Genomic DNA, 15560 nt, shown 5'->3' with positions numbered 1-15560 from the left:
GCGCTGCCAGACTCTCTAAAGCCCTTCACCCTCTTTGTATATGAAAGAAGTGGGATAGCGAAAGGGATACTAATGCAGCACCTAGGGCCCTGGAAGCAGCCAGTTGCTTATCTATCCAAAAGGTTAGACCCAGTTGCAGCAGGCTGGCCCCCATGCCTGCGGATCATAGCGGCAGTTGCCCTAATGGTAAAGGATGCAGATAAGCTCACTTTTGGGCAACATCTGAAGGTGGTAACCCCCCCATGCAGTAGAGGGGGTCCTAAAGCACCCTCCAGGTAAATGGATGACCAATGTCCGACTGACTCATTACCAAGGGCTCTTGCTGGATGCTCCCCAAATCCTCTTCTCCGACCCGGTTTCTCTAAATCTGGCCACCTTGCTGCCAAATCCGGACCTGGAAGCCCCTCTACATGACTGTCAGGAGATTATAGCTGAAATCACCCAAGTGCACCCTGATCTCCAGGACTCAACCCTACCCAACAGTGAGCTGGTATGGTATACAGGTGGGAGTAGTTTCGTCTCGGATGGGGTGTGTAAGGTGGGTGCAGCGGTGGTGGACCAAGGTGGGAACATAATTTGGAGTGCCCCGCTGCCCCTGGGGACCTCAGCCCAGAAGGCCGAACTGATCGCGCTGGGAGAGGCACTCGAGCGGGCTGAGGGAAAACGAGTGACTGTTTATACCGACAGCCGTTATGCTTTCGGCACCATCCATGTACATGGCGCCATCTACCGGGAAAGGGGTTTCATTACAGTGGAAGGAAAGGAGCTACGTAACCTCCCAGAGATCCAGAGACTACTGACTGCAGTGCAGAAGCCCCAAGCTGTGGTGGTAGTACATGTTCCTGGACACCAATCTGCCCAGACTCCGGAAGCTCTGGGGAACCGGCGTGCGGACATAGCAGCCCAAAATGCTGCTTTGGCCTCCATGACCCTAGCGCTGACCTTACCCGTGCCCAAGCTTCCACGCTTGCCACTGTGACCCGAGTACACCCTGGAAGACAAATAGTGGATCCAAGATCACCGATGCCCAGAGCCCAATCAGCAAGGCTGGTATCGTGATATCGAAGGGCGGCTAATCCTTCCTGAAAAGTTAGGACTTTTCTCCTCTCCAATTTACATCAAGCCAACCATTTAGGCAAGAAGAAACTACTCGCCCTCCTCAAGTCGGCCCGCCTCCAGTTCCCGCATCAAACAGCCCAGATTCAAAAGATTGTGGACCAATGTGTTGGGTGCCAGGCTATGAAACCCAGCAAAAGGGGACTCCTACATACAGGTACACAGGTACGGGGGAGGGCGCCAGGACATAGCTGGGAAGTGGATTTCACTGAGGTGAAGCCGGGAAGGTATGGGTATAGGTATTTGTTGGTTCTGATAGACACCTTCTCAGGCTGGGTGGAGGCTTTTCCTACAAAATGAGAGACTGCTCAGGTTGTAGCTAAGGTTTTGCTGGAGGAAATCATACCCAGATATGGCATCCCCAAAACTCTAGGCTCTGATAACAGTCCGGCTTTCATCAGTAACGTCCTACAAGGGCTGGCCCGGGCAGTGGGGACTAATTGGAAACTGCATTGTGAATATAACCCCCAGAGCTCAGGGCAGGTAGAAAGAATGAATCGGACCCTGAAGGAGACCTTATCTAAATTAGCCATCGAGACTGGCGGAGACTGGGTGGCCCTCCTACCCTATGCCATCTTCCGGGTTCGAAATTCACCATATGTACATGGATTGACACCTTTTGAAATTCTATACGGGGCTCCGCCCCCCATTATTGTCCGAACCCTACCGGACCAAGACCCCAGTACGGCCCCAAATTACTTGGCCAGCTTAAAAGCCCTACAGGAGGTCCAACGTGAAATCTGGCCCATAGTGCGCACCTTGTATGAGACAAAGGACACATCGAACCTGGAACATGGCATCATCCCAGGGGATTGGGTATGGGTAAAGAGGCACAGAGCCTGCTCTCTGGAAGAAAGATGGAAAGGCCCTTACCGGGTCATTCTGGTTACCCCCACTGCTCTTAAGGTTGACGGCATTGGGCCTTGGGTCCATCACTCCCACGTGCGTCAAGCCAATCATCAGGAACAGAAAGAGGCTAGAGAGTGGACTGCGCGGTGGCACCCGGATAACCCATTGAAGCTGAAGCTTTTGCGACCCCGGGAACATGCAGAGTCTTCAGGAGCAGCCATGGATGGGTTGGCTGGTCGCTCTGATCTTGCTCAACGCCCAGAGCAGGAGCCTTGCAGAAACCAACCCTCACCAGCCCTATAAGCAAACCTGGATACTCACTAATGGGGAAACTCATACCACCCTTAACGAGACTACTCGCACTGCCCCCATAGGAACTTGGTGGCCGGAGCTTCAATTCTGCTTCAGAGACATCAATCCTGCCTACAAGTCTACTGCCCCGGAGTCAGCCCGACGTTATGGTTTTTATGCTTGCCCTGGCCACAAAAAGAACAAGGACTGTGGGGGGATACAATACTCCTTCTGTAAGTCATGGGCATGTGTCACATCCAACGATGGTGAATGGAAGTGGGGGATATCAAAACCAGACCTAGTCAAATGTGCCTTTGTAAACGGGGTATCCTGGGGGTGCAGAATTCCGTCACCCACCCATAAATGCCAGCCCACAGATACAGATAGAATCAAGGTCACCTTCACTGACAGTGGCAAAGAGGACACCCCCGGGTGGATACAAGGCAAGGTGTGGGGACTTGTGTTTTATAAATATGGTGGACATTCTGGCTCGACCGTAGTAATCAGATTAAAAGTTGAGCCCATGGGGCCACCATCCAAAATGGTAGGCCCCAACAAAGTACTTAAGCCGCCCTATGTAGAGCCACCTCTCCGATCTCGCACAACCCCAGTCCCTACCCAGCCTCACACAAAGGCTAGTATTAAAACTCCAGGACCATTAGGCACCGGCCCTCCCTTGGTGAAGCCCAGTCTCATGACCGGGTCCACAGACCCACTCTGGAATCTGGTAAATGCTGCATTCCTAACATTGAACCACACCAACCCTAATATGACTACCTCCTGCTGGCTGTGCTATGATGTGAGGCCCCCATTCTATGAGGCAATAGGGCTAAATGTCACCTACGATATCTCAACTAGTGAAAACCCCACTCAATGTTCCTGGGGAGACCGTAAGAGAAGTCTGACCATACAACAAGTGAGCAGCCAAGGAACCTGCTTAGGGAAGGTGCCAGTGGGAAAACAGGACCTATGTGCTGTTGTAGAAAACAACCCCACCTGGGGCGATGGTATTAAGTGGGTAATTCCAAAAGGCAATGGATGGTGGATATGCTCACAGTCCGGGCTCACCCCTTGCCTATCAACTAATGTGTTTAATGGCTCTAAAGAATTCTGTGTCCTAGTGGCTGTGCTGCCCCGCATCATCTATCATTCTGAGGAGAGCCTATATTCATACTGGAATACAGGAACAGGTGAGAGAAAGAAGAGAGAGCCTATTTCTGCATTAACCATTGCTACCCTACTTAGCCTAGGGGTGGCTGGGGCAGGAACTGGCATAGCCTCCCTGGCTACTCAACATAAAGGGATGTCCTCGCTGCGAGCGGCCATAGGTGAGGATATAGAGAGGATAGAAACCTCCATTAGTCACCTAGAAAAATCCCTTACCTCTCTGAGGTAGTGCTTCAGAACCGACGGGGCCTAGACTTATTGTTCCTTCAGCAGGGGGGAATATGTGCCGCCTTAGGGGAGGAATGTTGTTTTTATGCTGACCATTCAGGGGTAGTGAGGGAGTCTATGTCTAAAGTGAGGGAAGGACTAGCAAAAAGGAAACGGGAAAGGGAAGCCCAAGAAAATTGGTTCGAAGCTTGGTTCAATAGGTCCCCCTGGTTCACTACCTTGGTCTCTACCCTGGTGGGCCCTCTGGTCATACTACTGCTTATCTTAACCTTTGGTCCTTGTATTCTGAATAAGCTAGTGACCTTCGTGAAAGATCGAATTAGTACAGTTCAAATAATGGTCCTGAGGCAGCAATACGAACAGTTACCTAGCCCTGAGGATGTTTACGCTCGTCGAGCATGATTCCTCATTATGAACAACTAAAGGGGGGAATGTTAGGGTACAAATGTTAGGGTACCATTGAGGCTTGCAGCCCACTCAGCCTGAAACCGGCCATGGCTAACATGACCCAAGCCACCACTTACTGGAACTAAGGGAGGTGGGACGGTTTCTGGGAACAGGGACTGTTTCTGGTTAATCTTGCTAAAACGGTATGTGAGTCAATGAGTTAAGACACCTGGTGTTTACCAAATTCCTGATAAATAATCTTCAAGTAATCTTGCCCCACCACCAAGATGTGGGTGATATCAGAAATATGTGACCCCAGGGACCATAAAAATTGCTGTGTGACCGTGACTAATGTCTAAAAAATATAAAAGCAGCCTGAATTTTGTATTCGGGGTCCGTGTTGAAACCCACTGCGTCGGGCGGATACCCGGACCCCAGATGGCTGGAAATAAACCTCGCTTTATGGCTTACATTATTGTGTCTTTTGTTCCTCTGAGGGGTGGTCAACCTCGGACCCTAACAAAAACATCATTGCTTCTTCATTGAAATGTTTTTGTCCCACCCCACCCCACCCCAGAACTTGTTTCTTAAACTGTGTATAGTTACAGCACTTTGGTAAAGTACACTTTTGTGAACTTTTTTCCCTGTCCTTGATTCCTCCAAAATTCAAAAAATGTTCTTGAGTTTTTTTATGGAAATATAAGTTTTTGCCTAAGTTCAATAGGAATCTGTTCTCTTAAGCAATAAAGGACAGAAATGTAAATAGATTATGACAAGGAGAGGGTAGTAGCAGGAGGGGGAAGGTAAATGAAGAGAGTAAAGGACGGTGAATATGGTTGAGGTACTTTCTATACATGTATGAATATGGAACGTTGAAACCCGTTGAAGTCATTTTAAGAAGGGGAGTGGGGGAAGAGAGAGAATAATGGAGGGGATGAACCAAACTAGGATACACTGTACACATATATAGGGGAGTGTCACAACAAAGACCCCTGTACAAGTAATAGATGCTATTAAAATTTTTTTTAAAACCCCCTGCATTGGATTCAACATCATGCAGTAACATTACGTTGGGAAAAATATGTTTACTGATATGAACAAAAAAAGATTCTGTTCTCTTTATAGCAGGATGCAGTGGGAAACATGGGCATAATTAGAAACATGCATAGAACACCTGGCTTTAAGGGTTCTCAGCCTTACAGAGGATAAATAAAATTGTAACTTTCTAGCAGCCCAGGAAATGGAAGTGATTAGATGCTACAGGTGAAATCTATTGCTACCTTAATTTGGCTTTCTTGTCCCAAGAGATTTATAAATCTGAAATTACACTATAATAAATTACATTCCTTGCTGCACTTCTGTAAATAATTGGGTCAAAGCTGATAAAACTAAACTAATTGTGCCAATAAATTGGTTTTTCTTTCCCTATTCTTGCTAAAAATAGGTGTGACTGTAAAGAAAAAAATTACGTTTCTTAAAAAAAATCTGATACACCCATTGTTATATTGCAATTCTATTAATTATTTTCAGTTTTTTTAAATTTAAAAATTTTATTTTTGTATTATAATGCATTAATAATATTAAGGGGTATTCTATATTGATTAATGTAAATCTCTTTTTTTTGTTGTGTCCTTGTCGAGTTTTGGAATGAGTGTAATCCCGGCTTCATAGAATGAATTTGGTAGTGTTCCTTCCTTTTCTACTCCCTGGAACACTTTAAGTATCGGTCTAAGTTCTTCATTAAAGGGCTAGTAGATTTTGACAGCAAATCCATCAGGTTCTGTGCTTTCTTTGTTGGGAGACTATTACTGACTCAATATCATTGCTTGTTATTGTTGCAGGAAATTAAGAGCTGAGTGTCTGAGGCAAATTAGCAGGAAGCAACGTTTATTGTGCCGGCACAGACCCAGCAGACTCATGCCCAAAGGCTGAGCCCCCAGAACAAAGGGGTCTCACCTTATACACTCTTGCAAGCAGATTACAGAAGCAAAAAGCAAAGCTCAACCCACATATGGCTGCATATGACTTCATTGGCTATTTCATTTTCCCAGTGCTATGTGACCTTCATGTTTCAATTCTTTGTTTTATCTCTCTGCATCTCTCTGCTTTGCCATCCCTTTGCCCTGTCTCCTGGTCAGAACACAGCCTGTTTCTTTCCTACCCCCCTCCCCCTTTCCTGCTATAATAGTTGAGAGCATTAAATGAATAGTGTATCAAAGAAACTTTTAAGTACCTAATGGTAAATAGATTATGAATGGAACTGTGTCTTTTGCACACATTGATTTACTTCGGAAAATAACCCCGTGGGGAAGGTACTATTAAAATTGCAGAGATGAAGAAACTGGTTTTGATAGATTGGTGATTAATTCTGATTCCAAAACCACGCTTCCACCCTAGGAAAGGAAGGCAGATTCTTGAAATTTACGTTCCAACCACATTCCGAATCCACCACGTGGCTGTCCCAGCCGAACGCCAGCCCCCACCATGGGTGAGCACAACTCTAACCCCGGACCTTTGCTTCAGGTCCGGTCCAGGAAAGGTGGCAACGGCTTTAGAGTCCGACGCCGAAATGTGCTGCCTTCTCTAATCAAAGGGGGTAGCCTGGGGTGGCCAACTCTACCAAGGCCCAAGTCACGTGCAAAACGTCGCTTTAACGCACCCACGAGTGACAAACGCCTGAACACTGGGACTGAAGGTTAGCTAACAAGCCCCGCCCACAACCCCGCCCACCGTTCACAAACCCCGCCCACCGCCCCAGCGATCCGCTCACCGGCCTAAGCCCAGCCTCCCTGCGCGTCGGTTGAACCTCTTCAGCCAGGAAGACCTTACCCTGCTGCGGCCGCAACACTAGGCCCGCCCCTTCCTTAAGCGCGAGCGCAGAACTCATCGAACGTAGCCAATGGGTGATGCGGCGGCAGCCTGGCGGGAGGTTCGATTGGCCCGGCCTGGCGGCTGTTAACGCGCGCTTTGGGAAGAGGAAGGTTGAGGGGGAGCTGCGTGGCTCTGAATCCTTTCTTGCCGTTTTTTTCCGCCTCTCCTGACAGTCTTCTCCCAACCAGGGTCTTTTACTGGCCCTTTTGTACCTGTTCGACCTCCCTCAGTCGACGCGTGGTATCCGTTCTTCAGCCTTGGGTAATCCCCATTCCCCTCCGGCTTCAGGGGCCTCGCCATTGGACTTTAACCCGAATTTCTTTCTCCTAGCCGATGATACCCCTCTCCCGGCAGCTACCCTCTTCCTTTAGTCCTACTGGGACCGTTATCCCGACTCCACTGCCCATTCTGGGACTCCACCTGCCTCCTTCCCCACCCTAGATTTATACTCGGCTCTGCTTGGGCTCTTCCTGTTTGACCTTGTCTCTCGCATCAATTAACTGGCGACCGACATTCTCGGTTTGGACCTAAACCCGAGCCTCTGGCTGGGTCCCCGTGCATCTATGACCTCTCTTTCATTCGCTCATCTTTTCAATATCAGGACCTGGTTCTGCATTCCCTGCTGCTGTGGACCTTTGACCTTTGGCTGATGGGAACTTGACGTTTTATGTTCCTGGGCCCAGGATGGTAAGTGCAGTCCTAGGTAATACCGGGAGTTGCCCCAGACTGCAGGATTTCTGCAGGTATGCAATTTCCGTTTTCCCTTTGCAGAGGAGGAGCTTAGCTCCCAGCCAGCTGGCCAGGAGGAAACCAGAAGGCTCTAATGATGAAGACTGGCAGCCAGGGGCAGTGGTGAGTGCTCAACAGGTTAGGGAAGATGGGGATGCAGGACTGTTTGGGCAGAAGGGAAACCTGGACTTGGTTTCTGGGGTTACACAGTCACTTCCAGAAGTCCCCTTTATATGTTTAGTAATCTTTATTATTATTATTATTATTATTATTATTATTATTATTGTGTGTGGTACCGGGGTTTGAACTCAGGGTCTTCACTTTGAGCCACTCTACCCCCTATTTTTTGTGATGAGTTTTTTCAAGATAGGTTCTGCGAGCTATTTGCCCAGGCTGGCTTTGAACGACGATCCTCCTGACCTCTGCTTTTGAGTAGCTAGGATTACAGGCATGAGCAACCGGCCCCTGGCTATTTTTATTATTTATTTATCTATTTGTTTATTTATTCATTTATTTATTTTGAGACAGGGTGTTGGTATGTAGCCCAGGCCGACCTCAAAGTTACAATCCTTTTGCCTCCACCTCCCAAGTGCTGGGATTACAAGTATGTGTTACCATGCTTGGTGTTCAGTAAATTTTTAATGAATGCTTACTATGTGCCAAAGATTGAACAAGATTAATAAAATCTTTGTCTTCTAAGTAACGTCACTAGAAACTACTTTACCCTTGATTTTCTTGGTGGGAGGAGTATGCCCAAACCAAGGAGCAGGCTGAGTCCTTTGACTCTTTGGGGGAGAGTAAAGGCTCCATAACAGCAACTAGCAGTCCCTTTTTATTTCTTGTCACCTATCCAGTACAGTTTGTACTGTTTTGGACTGGGACCTATGTTCTTCTGTGTGTGTGTGTCTCTCTCTCTCTCTTTATTTTTTTTTTTTTACACTACTAGGGATTGAATCCAGGACCCTGTGCATGTTAGGCAAACTCTTAACCACTGAGCTACATCCCTAGCCCCTCTTCTATATGTCTTGGAGGCTTGCTGGGGCTGGCTATATAAACCAAAATAAATAGTTAACGCAGCATGTACTTTAAAGAGAAAGAGAGATTCAAAAAGCAAGGGTTTGGACCCTAGAGCTTTGGACGAAAGGATCATCTTAGGAAGGACTAGAAGGAACTTTTTGATGGGGATAGTTTGAGTAAAGTCATGTAAGGAGAGAGGAGGGGAACCTGATATTTGTTTTAGGTGTGTTTTATAGGATTACTGGTGTTTCAAATAATTGAAAAATTGGTACAAGTGTGTTCTTGCCTGATGGCTTGGTGGAGCTCACTCTAGTTGCATTGCTGGCATGTGGTGGGGGGCTCTTCTATCTGTGAAGGAGGTACATTGGCTGCCCCTTGTCAATAACATGGTTCTCAGACTTGTACTTGGGGCAGCATTCTCTGCAAGAGGCTTATGAATGGAGCTGTGTTTCTTGCTGCCCCTTAAAATGCTTTTGGTGCTGCTGGGCACGGGTGGCTCATACATGTAATCCTAGCTACTTGAAAGGCAGAGATCAAGAGGATCACGGTTTGAAGCCAGACCAGGCAAATAGTTTGAGAGTCTCAATCTTGAAAATACCCAAACATGGCTGGCAGAATAGCTCAAGTGGCAGAGTGCCTGCCTAACAAGTGTGAGGCCCTGAGTTCAAACCCCAGTACCACACACACACACACACAAAATAATAATGCTTTTGGTGCTAATGTCCTCACTGCCATGAGGGGTAGCCTCAGTGGCCTGGGAGTTGGGGATAACTATACTTGTGTCCTTCCTTTGGAAACTCAGGGATAGAAGCATTTAATTGGGGCACCCTGTCTCTCATTTACCTCTTCTGGGCGGGGGGTGGGGAGATGCAGCGCAGTAGTAGAGCGCATGCCTAGCATTTACCTCTTCTCTTGCTCCCCCTTAGTTTAGGCAAGTCACCTCATTAAACTCCAGTTTTCTCACTTGATAAATAAGGAAGATAGACACATATAATAAGGTGGTTGTGAAAACGATACATGATCATGTGTGTATCATGTACATGTGAAGAGTTTAGCATGGTGCCTGGAACCTAAGCACTTTTTGTTCGTTTGTGGTACTATAGTTCGCTGGGGAAGTGCAATACCATTTGAATTACACTTCCAGCTCTCCAATAAGCACTTTAAATGCTAGTTGCCATTAGGGTTATTTCTAGGTCTTCCAGCAATATAGCTTACCCACTTCTCTCCTAGACTCCTAAGAAATGGAAATCTACCAGTGAGACTCAGATCCAGGAGTGTTTCCTGTCTCCTTTTCGGAAACCTTTGACTCAGCTAACCAATCGACCACCCTGTCTGGATAGCAGTCAACATGTAAGTCAGAACCATAACCTGCCTATATATGTGTGTACCCAGTCCTTTAGCCTTGGTAGACGGCTGCCCTGTAGATTCTGTCCATCTTTCAAAGAGTGACCAGCCTGTTCACACTTGCTATTGTGACTAGGAGATAGATGTGTCTGACTTGGAGTCCTCCCTTGTTTATAGCTATGTGGGCACCAAATCTCAGGTGGCTTATATTCCTAAGGAAGTGAAGGAAGAAAAAAGGCCATGGCTGGGTGTGGAACCAGGATCCTCATGCCAACTCAGCCTCTGACTCTGTATGACTTTGTAGAGTACTAGAGTTCCATAGTTTTCATGTGAAACTTCCAGTGAAGTCAAATTAATCATCACCATTGTAGGCCCTTTGCATTATCTCCCTAGCCTCAAGGCTTTTTCTATCAAACTTTCTGAGGAAATTATTTTTTGAACTCAGGGCTTCACACACTAGACAGGCAATCTGCCACTTGAGCCACTCTGCCAGCCCTTTTTTGCATTTAGTATTTTCAAGAAAGAGTTTTGCAAACTATTTGCCTGGGGCTGCCTTTGAGCCATGAGGTTAAAATGGAAATATGTTGAGGGGCCTATGTAATGGAAATAAGTCATCTGGGTATTCAGTAATCATCTAAAAATAATTTTATGTAATATTTGGTAAATTTAAAAGGCAGAGACTGGAGTGGAAGGCCTTTTGTAAGCCAGGCTGTGAAAGTCTGGGCTTTAATCTAAGGCCACTGAGATTGATGTGTTTTAAGTTGTAATAGGAGATACAGCAGTGTAGAAAATCCATTCGCAGGAGAGGAGAGGTAGGGAAACAAGTGAGAAGGCTATTGTAGGGAGCCAGACAAGAGGATTGTGAAGCTGGGCTCCCATGGCTCATGCCTGTAATTTTAGCAGAGATCAAAGGGATTGTGGTTCGAAGCTAGCACGGGCAAATAGTTTGAGAGACCCTATCTCAAAAAAACCCGTCACACAAAAGGACTGGTAGAGGGCTCAAGGTGTAGGCCCTGAGTTCAGTACCAAAAAAAAAGAGAGAGAGAGAAGATTGTGGCCTGGGCTTATGTGTTAGGAAAGCAGGGATAGGAAGAAATAGGGGGATTTGAGAGATACTTAAGATTTATCAAATGGAAAGACTTTGGATTGATGACATGTAGGGAGGGAAGGTTGAAGATGAAGTTGAGATTCAGACATGGGCAAAGGAGATGAATGGTGATGTCATTTACTGAGATAGGAAGTAGATAGAAGAGATAGCACTTGGTGAAAAGGACGTGAATAGACATCTTAGTCACAGAGCCCATAATACTTTAGAGGCCCAAAGAATATTTTATTGCTTTTTAAAAAATAGTTTACTGTGGGGTCTTGACTAAAGAGGTAGAGTGCTTGCTTACCAAGCATGAGGCCCTGAGTTCAATCCCGGTATCACACACACACACACAAGAAAAAGCAATATATTTTAATAGCCAGCTTACAGGAACACAACATAAGATAGACAACAGTAAAAACATACTTGCATGTAGGACAACTCAGCATAGTATAATGAATTGATGTTATGTACTGTATGATAAAAATGCTATTTAATTGCTGTTAGTAAGAAAGTTACTTATTTTTAAAAAGCAAAAATAGACTGGATGCTGTGGCTTATGCCTGTATCCTAGCTACTTAGGAGGCAGAGATCAGAGGAGGATTGTAGTTCAAGGCCAGCCCAGACAAATTGTTCACAAGATCTCATTTCAAAAATACCCAACACAAAAAAGGGTGATGGAGTGGCTCACGTGGGAGAATGCCTTTGTAGTAAGTTCAAACCCCAGTACTGCCAAAAAAAAAGAAAAAGCACAAATAGCCAGGTGTAAGTAGCTCAAGCCTATAATCCTAGATACTTGGGTACTTGGGAGGCTGAAATTGTGAGGATCACAGTTTGAGGCCAGCCTGGGCAAATACTTCATGAAACCCCATCTCCAAAGTAATTACCAGAACAAAATGGATTTGAGGTGTGTGTCAAGCGGTGGAACACTTGCTTTCAAGTGCAAAGCTCTTGAGTTCAAACCCCAGTCCTACAAAAAATAAAAAATAAAAATAAAAACACAAATTATGGATTGTGCAGAAAAATTTAACAGGTTTATTTATAATTGTTATAAAGTTGAGGTGCTGAAATTTTTTTTTTTTTTTTTTTTTTGCGGTGCTGGTGCTTGAACTCAGGGCCTACACTTTGGGTCATTTCACCAGCCCTTTTTGTTATGGCTTTTTTCAAGATAGGGTCTCAAGAAATGTTTGCCTGGGCAGGCTTTGAACTGCGATCTGCCTGATCTCTGCCTCCTGAGTAGCTAGGATTACTGGCGTGAGCCACCAGCACCCAACTGAAGTGCTGAAATCAATGCTTTGCATCCCTGTACTTATATTAAAAATTCAAGGTTGGTGAAAAAGGTTCAAGTGGTAGAGTGCCTGCCTAGTAAGTGTCAGGCCCTGAGTTCAAACCTCATTACTGGCACAAAAATAATAAAATAAAAAAACCCAATAATAATAAAAATGAAAATTACAAATGAAAATGGAAAAATTGCCAATGTCTGATTCCTGTTGTCTATTTTTTTTTTTTTTTGGTGAGACTGGGGTTTGAACACAGGTCCTTTATGCTTGCAAAGCAGGCACTCTACTGCTTGAGCCACACCTTCAATTCATTTGAGTCTGGTTATTTTAGAAATGGGATCTTGTGAACTATTTGCCTGAGCTGGTTTTGAACCTCGATCCTCCTGATCTCAGCCTCCCAAATAGCTAGAATTACAGCGTGAGCCACTGGTGCCAAGCTCTGTCCCGTTTTTCCACTTACAACTGTATGCTTAAGTACAGTATTTTCCTGAATATTAGATGGGAAAAACATCTAATATTCAGGGGTACCCATAACAGAAAGATTTATTTTTTGAGAATGAAATGTTTCTCATCATAGTAGATTCTTAGGCATGTTCTCCACCTATTTGCACACTACTTGGATATATTTTGGCATAATTGTTAACATTTGGCAAGGAGAGCCATTTTGGGTTTTTCAAAAAGGTCAGTCAGATAGGCCTTATTGCTTCCTGCAAAGCACCCAATAACTGTGCTCTGGAAGTGCAGACCTATTTTGAAGTCCTGAGCAATTTCTTATACCAGACCAGAAACTGAGGGAGCTTGCAGGATGTTTGATAATATCTCATTTCAAGGAGTGCCATAGTGCCAGGGCTATCATAATGCAATAAAGGGTGCACTCTTACACGAGGTTTTTGTAGTCATTTGCTTTCCTTCTTGTTGATTTACAGGCAGTTTGCTTTGTACAAGCCATGGGTTAGAGATCCCCTTGCATACTCTCCTTCAGCAAGGGTAGCCTTTAATTGCTTTTAAAATCAAAAGGATAGGTTGGAGGAGTGGCTCACGTGGTTGCATGCCTGTGTAACAAGTGTGAGGCCCTGAGTTCAAACCCCAGTGCTGCCAAAACAAACCCAAAACAGAAAAGACAAAATCAAAAGGATAGAAGTACATAGTAATGGGTCTAGCCTGGATTGTATTTATCTTTATACCAATACAGTCATAGAATATTATTTCTGGGGTTGGAGGTGTGGCTCGAATGGTAGAGTGCATTCCTAGCAAGTGTGAAGCCCTGAGTTCAAACCCCAGTACTACCTAAAGAAAAAAAAAAAGAATATAGTTTGTTTATGAAATTTTATTATTCTTGGTGGTATTGGGGGTTTGGTGGGTTTATTTATTTATTTACTTTTGACAGGGTGTCAGTATGTAGATCAGGCTGGCCTGGAACTGGAGAACCTCCTGCCTCCACTTCCTGAGTGTTGGGATTACAAGCATGCACTACCTTATGTGGCTCTAATTTTTTTTCTTTAGGTATTTTCCAGCATGGTCTCACATTTATGTCTGGGCCAACCTGGACCATGATCTTCGTATTTAATGCTTCTGGAGTAGCTAGAATAACAGGTGTGTGCCACCACGCACAGCTTTTATTGGTCTCGTTAATTTTTTTTCCTGGGCTGGCTTGAACTGCATTTCTCCTGATCTCCACATTCCAAGTAGCTAGGATTACAGGCATGAGCTGTAATCTGGCCTAATTTGTTTTTTAATGGAGAGACTCAAAAGGTGAAAGTGCTTAGGACCCACAGAAGTCATGTGGCCTAGGAAATAAGGACTTATTTGTTGGCAGTATTGGTGTTTGAAATCAGGGTCTTGCTCTAGCTAGGGAGGCAGTCTACCACTTGAGCCATGCCTCCAATTACACATGTTGAGTTTGAGGGACCTGTGAGATACCTAGGATTGGGAACAGTAGCAGATAATGGACATGGAGCCCAGGATAAGGTATGGAGAAGGAATAGGTTTGGGGGTTAGCATAAAGATATTTGATACCTCAAAGTGTATTGGAATGTCAGGGTGAGTGTACAGTTTGAAAAACTGAGGACTAAATCCTGAGCCTTGAGAACCACTTACTTTTCAGGGTGTTGGGCAGAGGAGGAAGCACCCAGTGGGAGGCTGAGCATGAGATTCTAGAGATGTGGAATAGTGAGAAGGTGGTGTAAAGAAAGTCAAGGGCATCTAAGTGCAGTGGCTCATGCCTGTAATCCTAGCTACTCAGGAGGCAGAGATTGGGAGGATTGTGGTTCCAGACCAGCCTGGGCAAAAAGTTTGCAAGACTTCGTCTCATCAGAAAAACTAGGCATATTGGTATGTGTCTATCTTCTCAGCTACTGTGGGAAGCATAAATAGGATCTCTGTCCAGGCTTCCCCAAGCAAACAGTGAGACCCTATCTCAAAAATAACCAGAGCAAAAAGTGCTGGAGGCATGATTCAAGTGGAGAGGCCTGCCTAGCAAGTGAAAAACCCTTAGTTCAAACCCCAGTACTGTTTAAAAAAAAAAATCAAGGATAGAGCATATTTGAGAAGAAGGAGTGGCTAACTTTGTCAAGTAAAATAGAGATGGAACCATGTCCATTGCAACTAGGGTCATGTAGGCCACTGGTGACCTTGGGTGGAGTCATTTCAGGAATTGAAGGAGTGGAAGGTAAAGAGGAGTGGGAGGTAAGGAAGAGGGACAAACAGCTCTTTCTAGAAGTTTGCCTGTGGAAGGGAGAGCTAAGAGATCAAAGGAATTTGTTTTTTAAGGTAAGAGACAGTTAAGCATGCTCCTGAGAAGGCACAGAGGGAGAGGTTGAGGATATAGGAGAGATTGGGGATGGTAAGCTTTGGCTGGGGGGGAGGGGTTGCTGCCTCTATTCTATAATAAGGAAAGAATGGTATTAATTACCGGCAATTAAATGAAAAAGAATGAGAGCATGTTCTCCCACAGTCTGGTATTGCTAGACCATATCCTCAGGGGCTGGCCATTCTATGTATGTACGTGTGTGTATATATATATATATATATATGTATATATGTATGTATGTATGTATGTATATATATTTTTTTGTTAGTACTGGGGTTTAAACTCAGGACCTTGTGCTTGCTAGGCAAGCACTCTACCACTTAAACCATGCCTCTGGCCCTCAAATGTTTTTGACTAGGAGTCCTTTTAGTCTCCCTTGCATAGG

The 15560-nt window shown here is 45.2% G+C and overlaps 1 protein-coding gene across 4 annotated transcripts in view; it reads left to right on the top strand.

The window, feature by feature from the left end:
* Nucleotides 1-6847: 6847 nt before the first annotated feature.
* Nucleotides 6848-15560, top strand: part of Rad54l (RAD54 like) — a 30887-nt gene continuing 22174 nt past the window's right edge. Inside the window, exons 1-4 of one of the 4 annotated variants that reach the window (XM_074080241.1) lie at nucleotides 6848-7170; nucleotides 7511-7596; nucleotides 7681-7761; nucleotides 9886-10005. In XM_074080241.1, coding sequence (XP_073936342.1) covers nucleotides 7594-7596; nucleotides 7681-7761; nucleotides 9886-10005 — 204 coding nt within the window. In that variant the 5' untranslated portion in view covers nucleotides 6848-7170; nucleotides 7511-7593. The remainder of the gene's footprint in view (nucleotides 7171-7510; nucleotides 7597-7680; nucleotides 7762-9885; nucleotides 10006-15560) is intronic. The other 3 variants (XM_074080242.1, XM_074080240.1, XM_020177637.2) reach the window with 3 other exon arrangements.

This window comes from Castor canadensis, chromosome 7, assembly GCF_047511655.1.
Source record: "Castor canadensis chromosome 7, mCasCan1.hap1v2, whole genome shotgun sequence".
Classification (NCBI taxonomy): Eukaryota; Metazoa; Chordata; class Mammalia; order Rodentia; family Castoridae; genus Castor; species Castor canadensis.
Note: the sequence above shows the minus strand (reverse complement) of the source record. Positions and strands in the feature narration are given on the sequence as shown.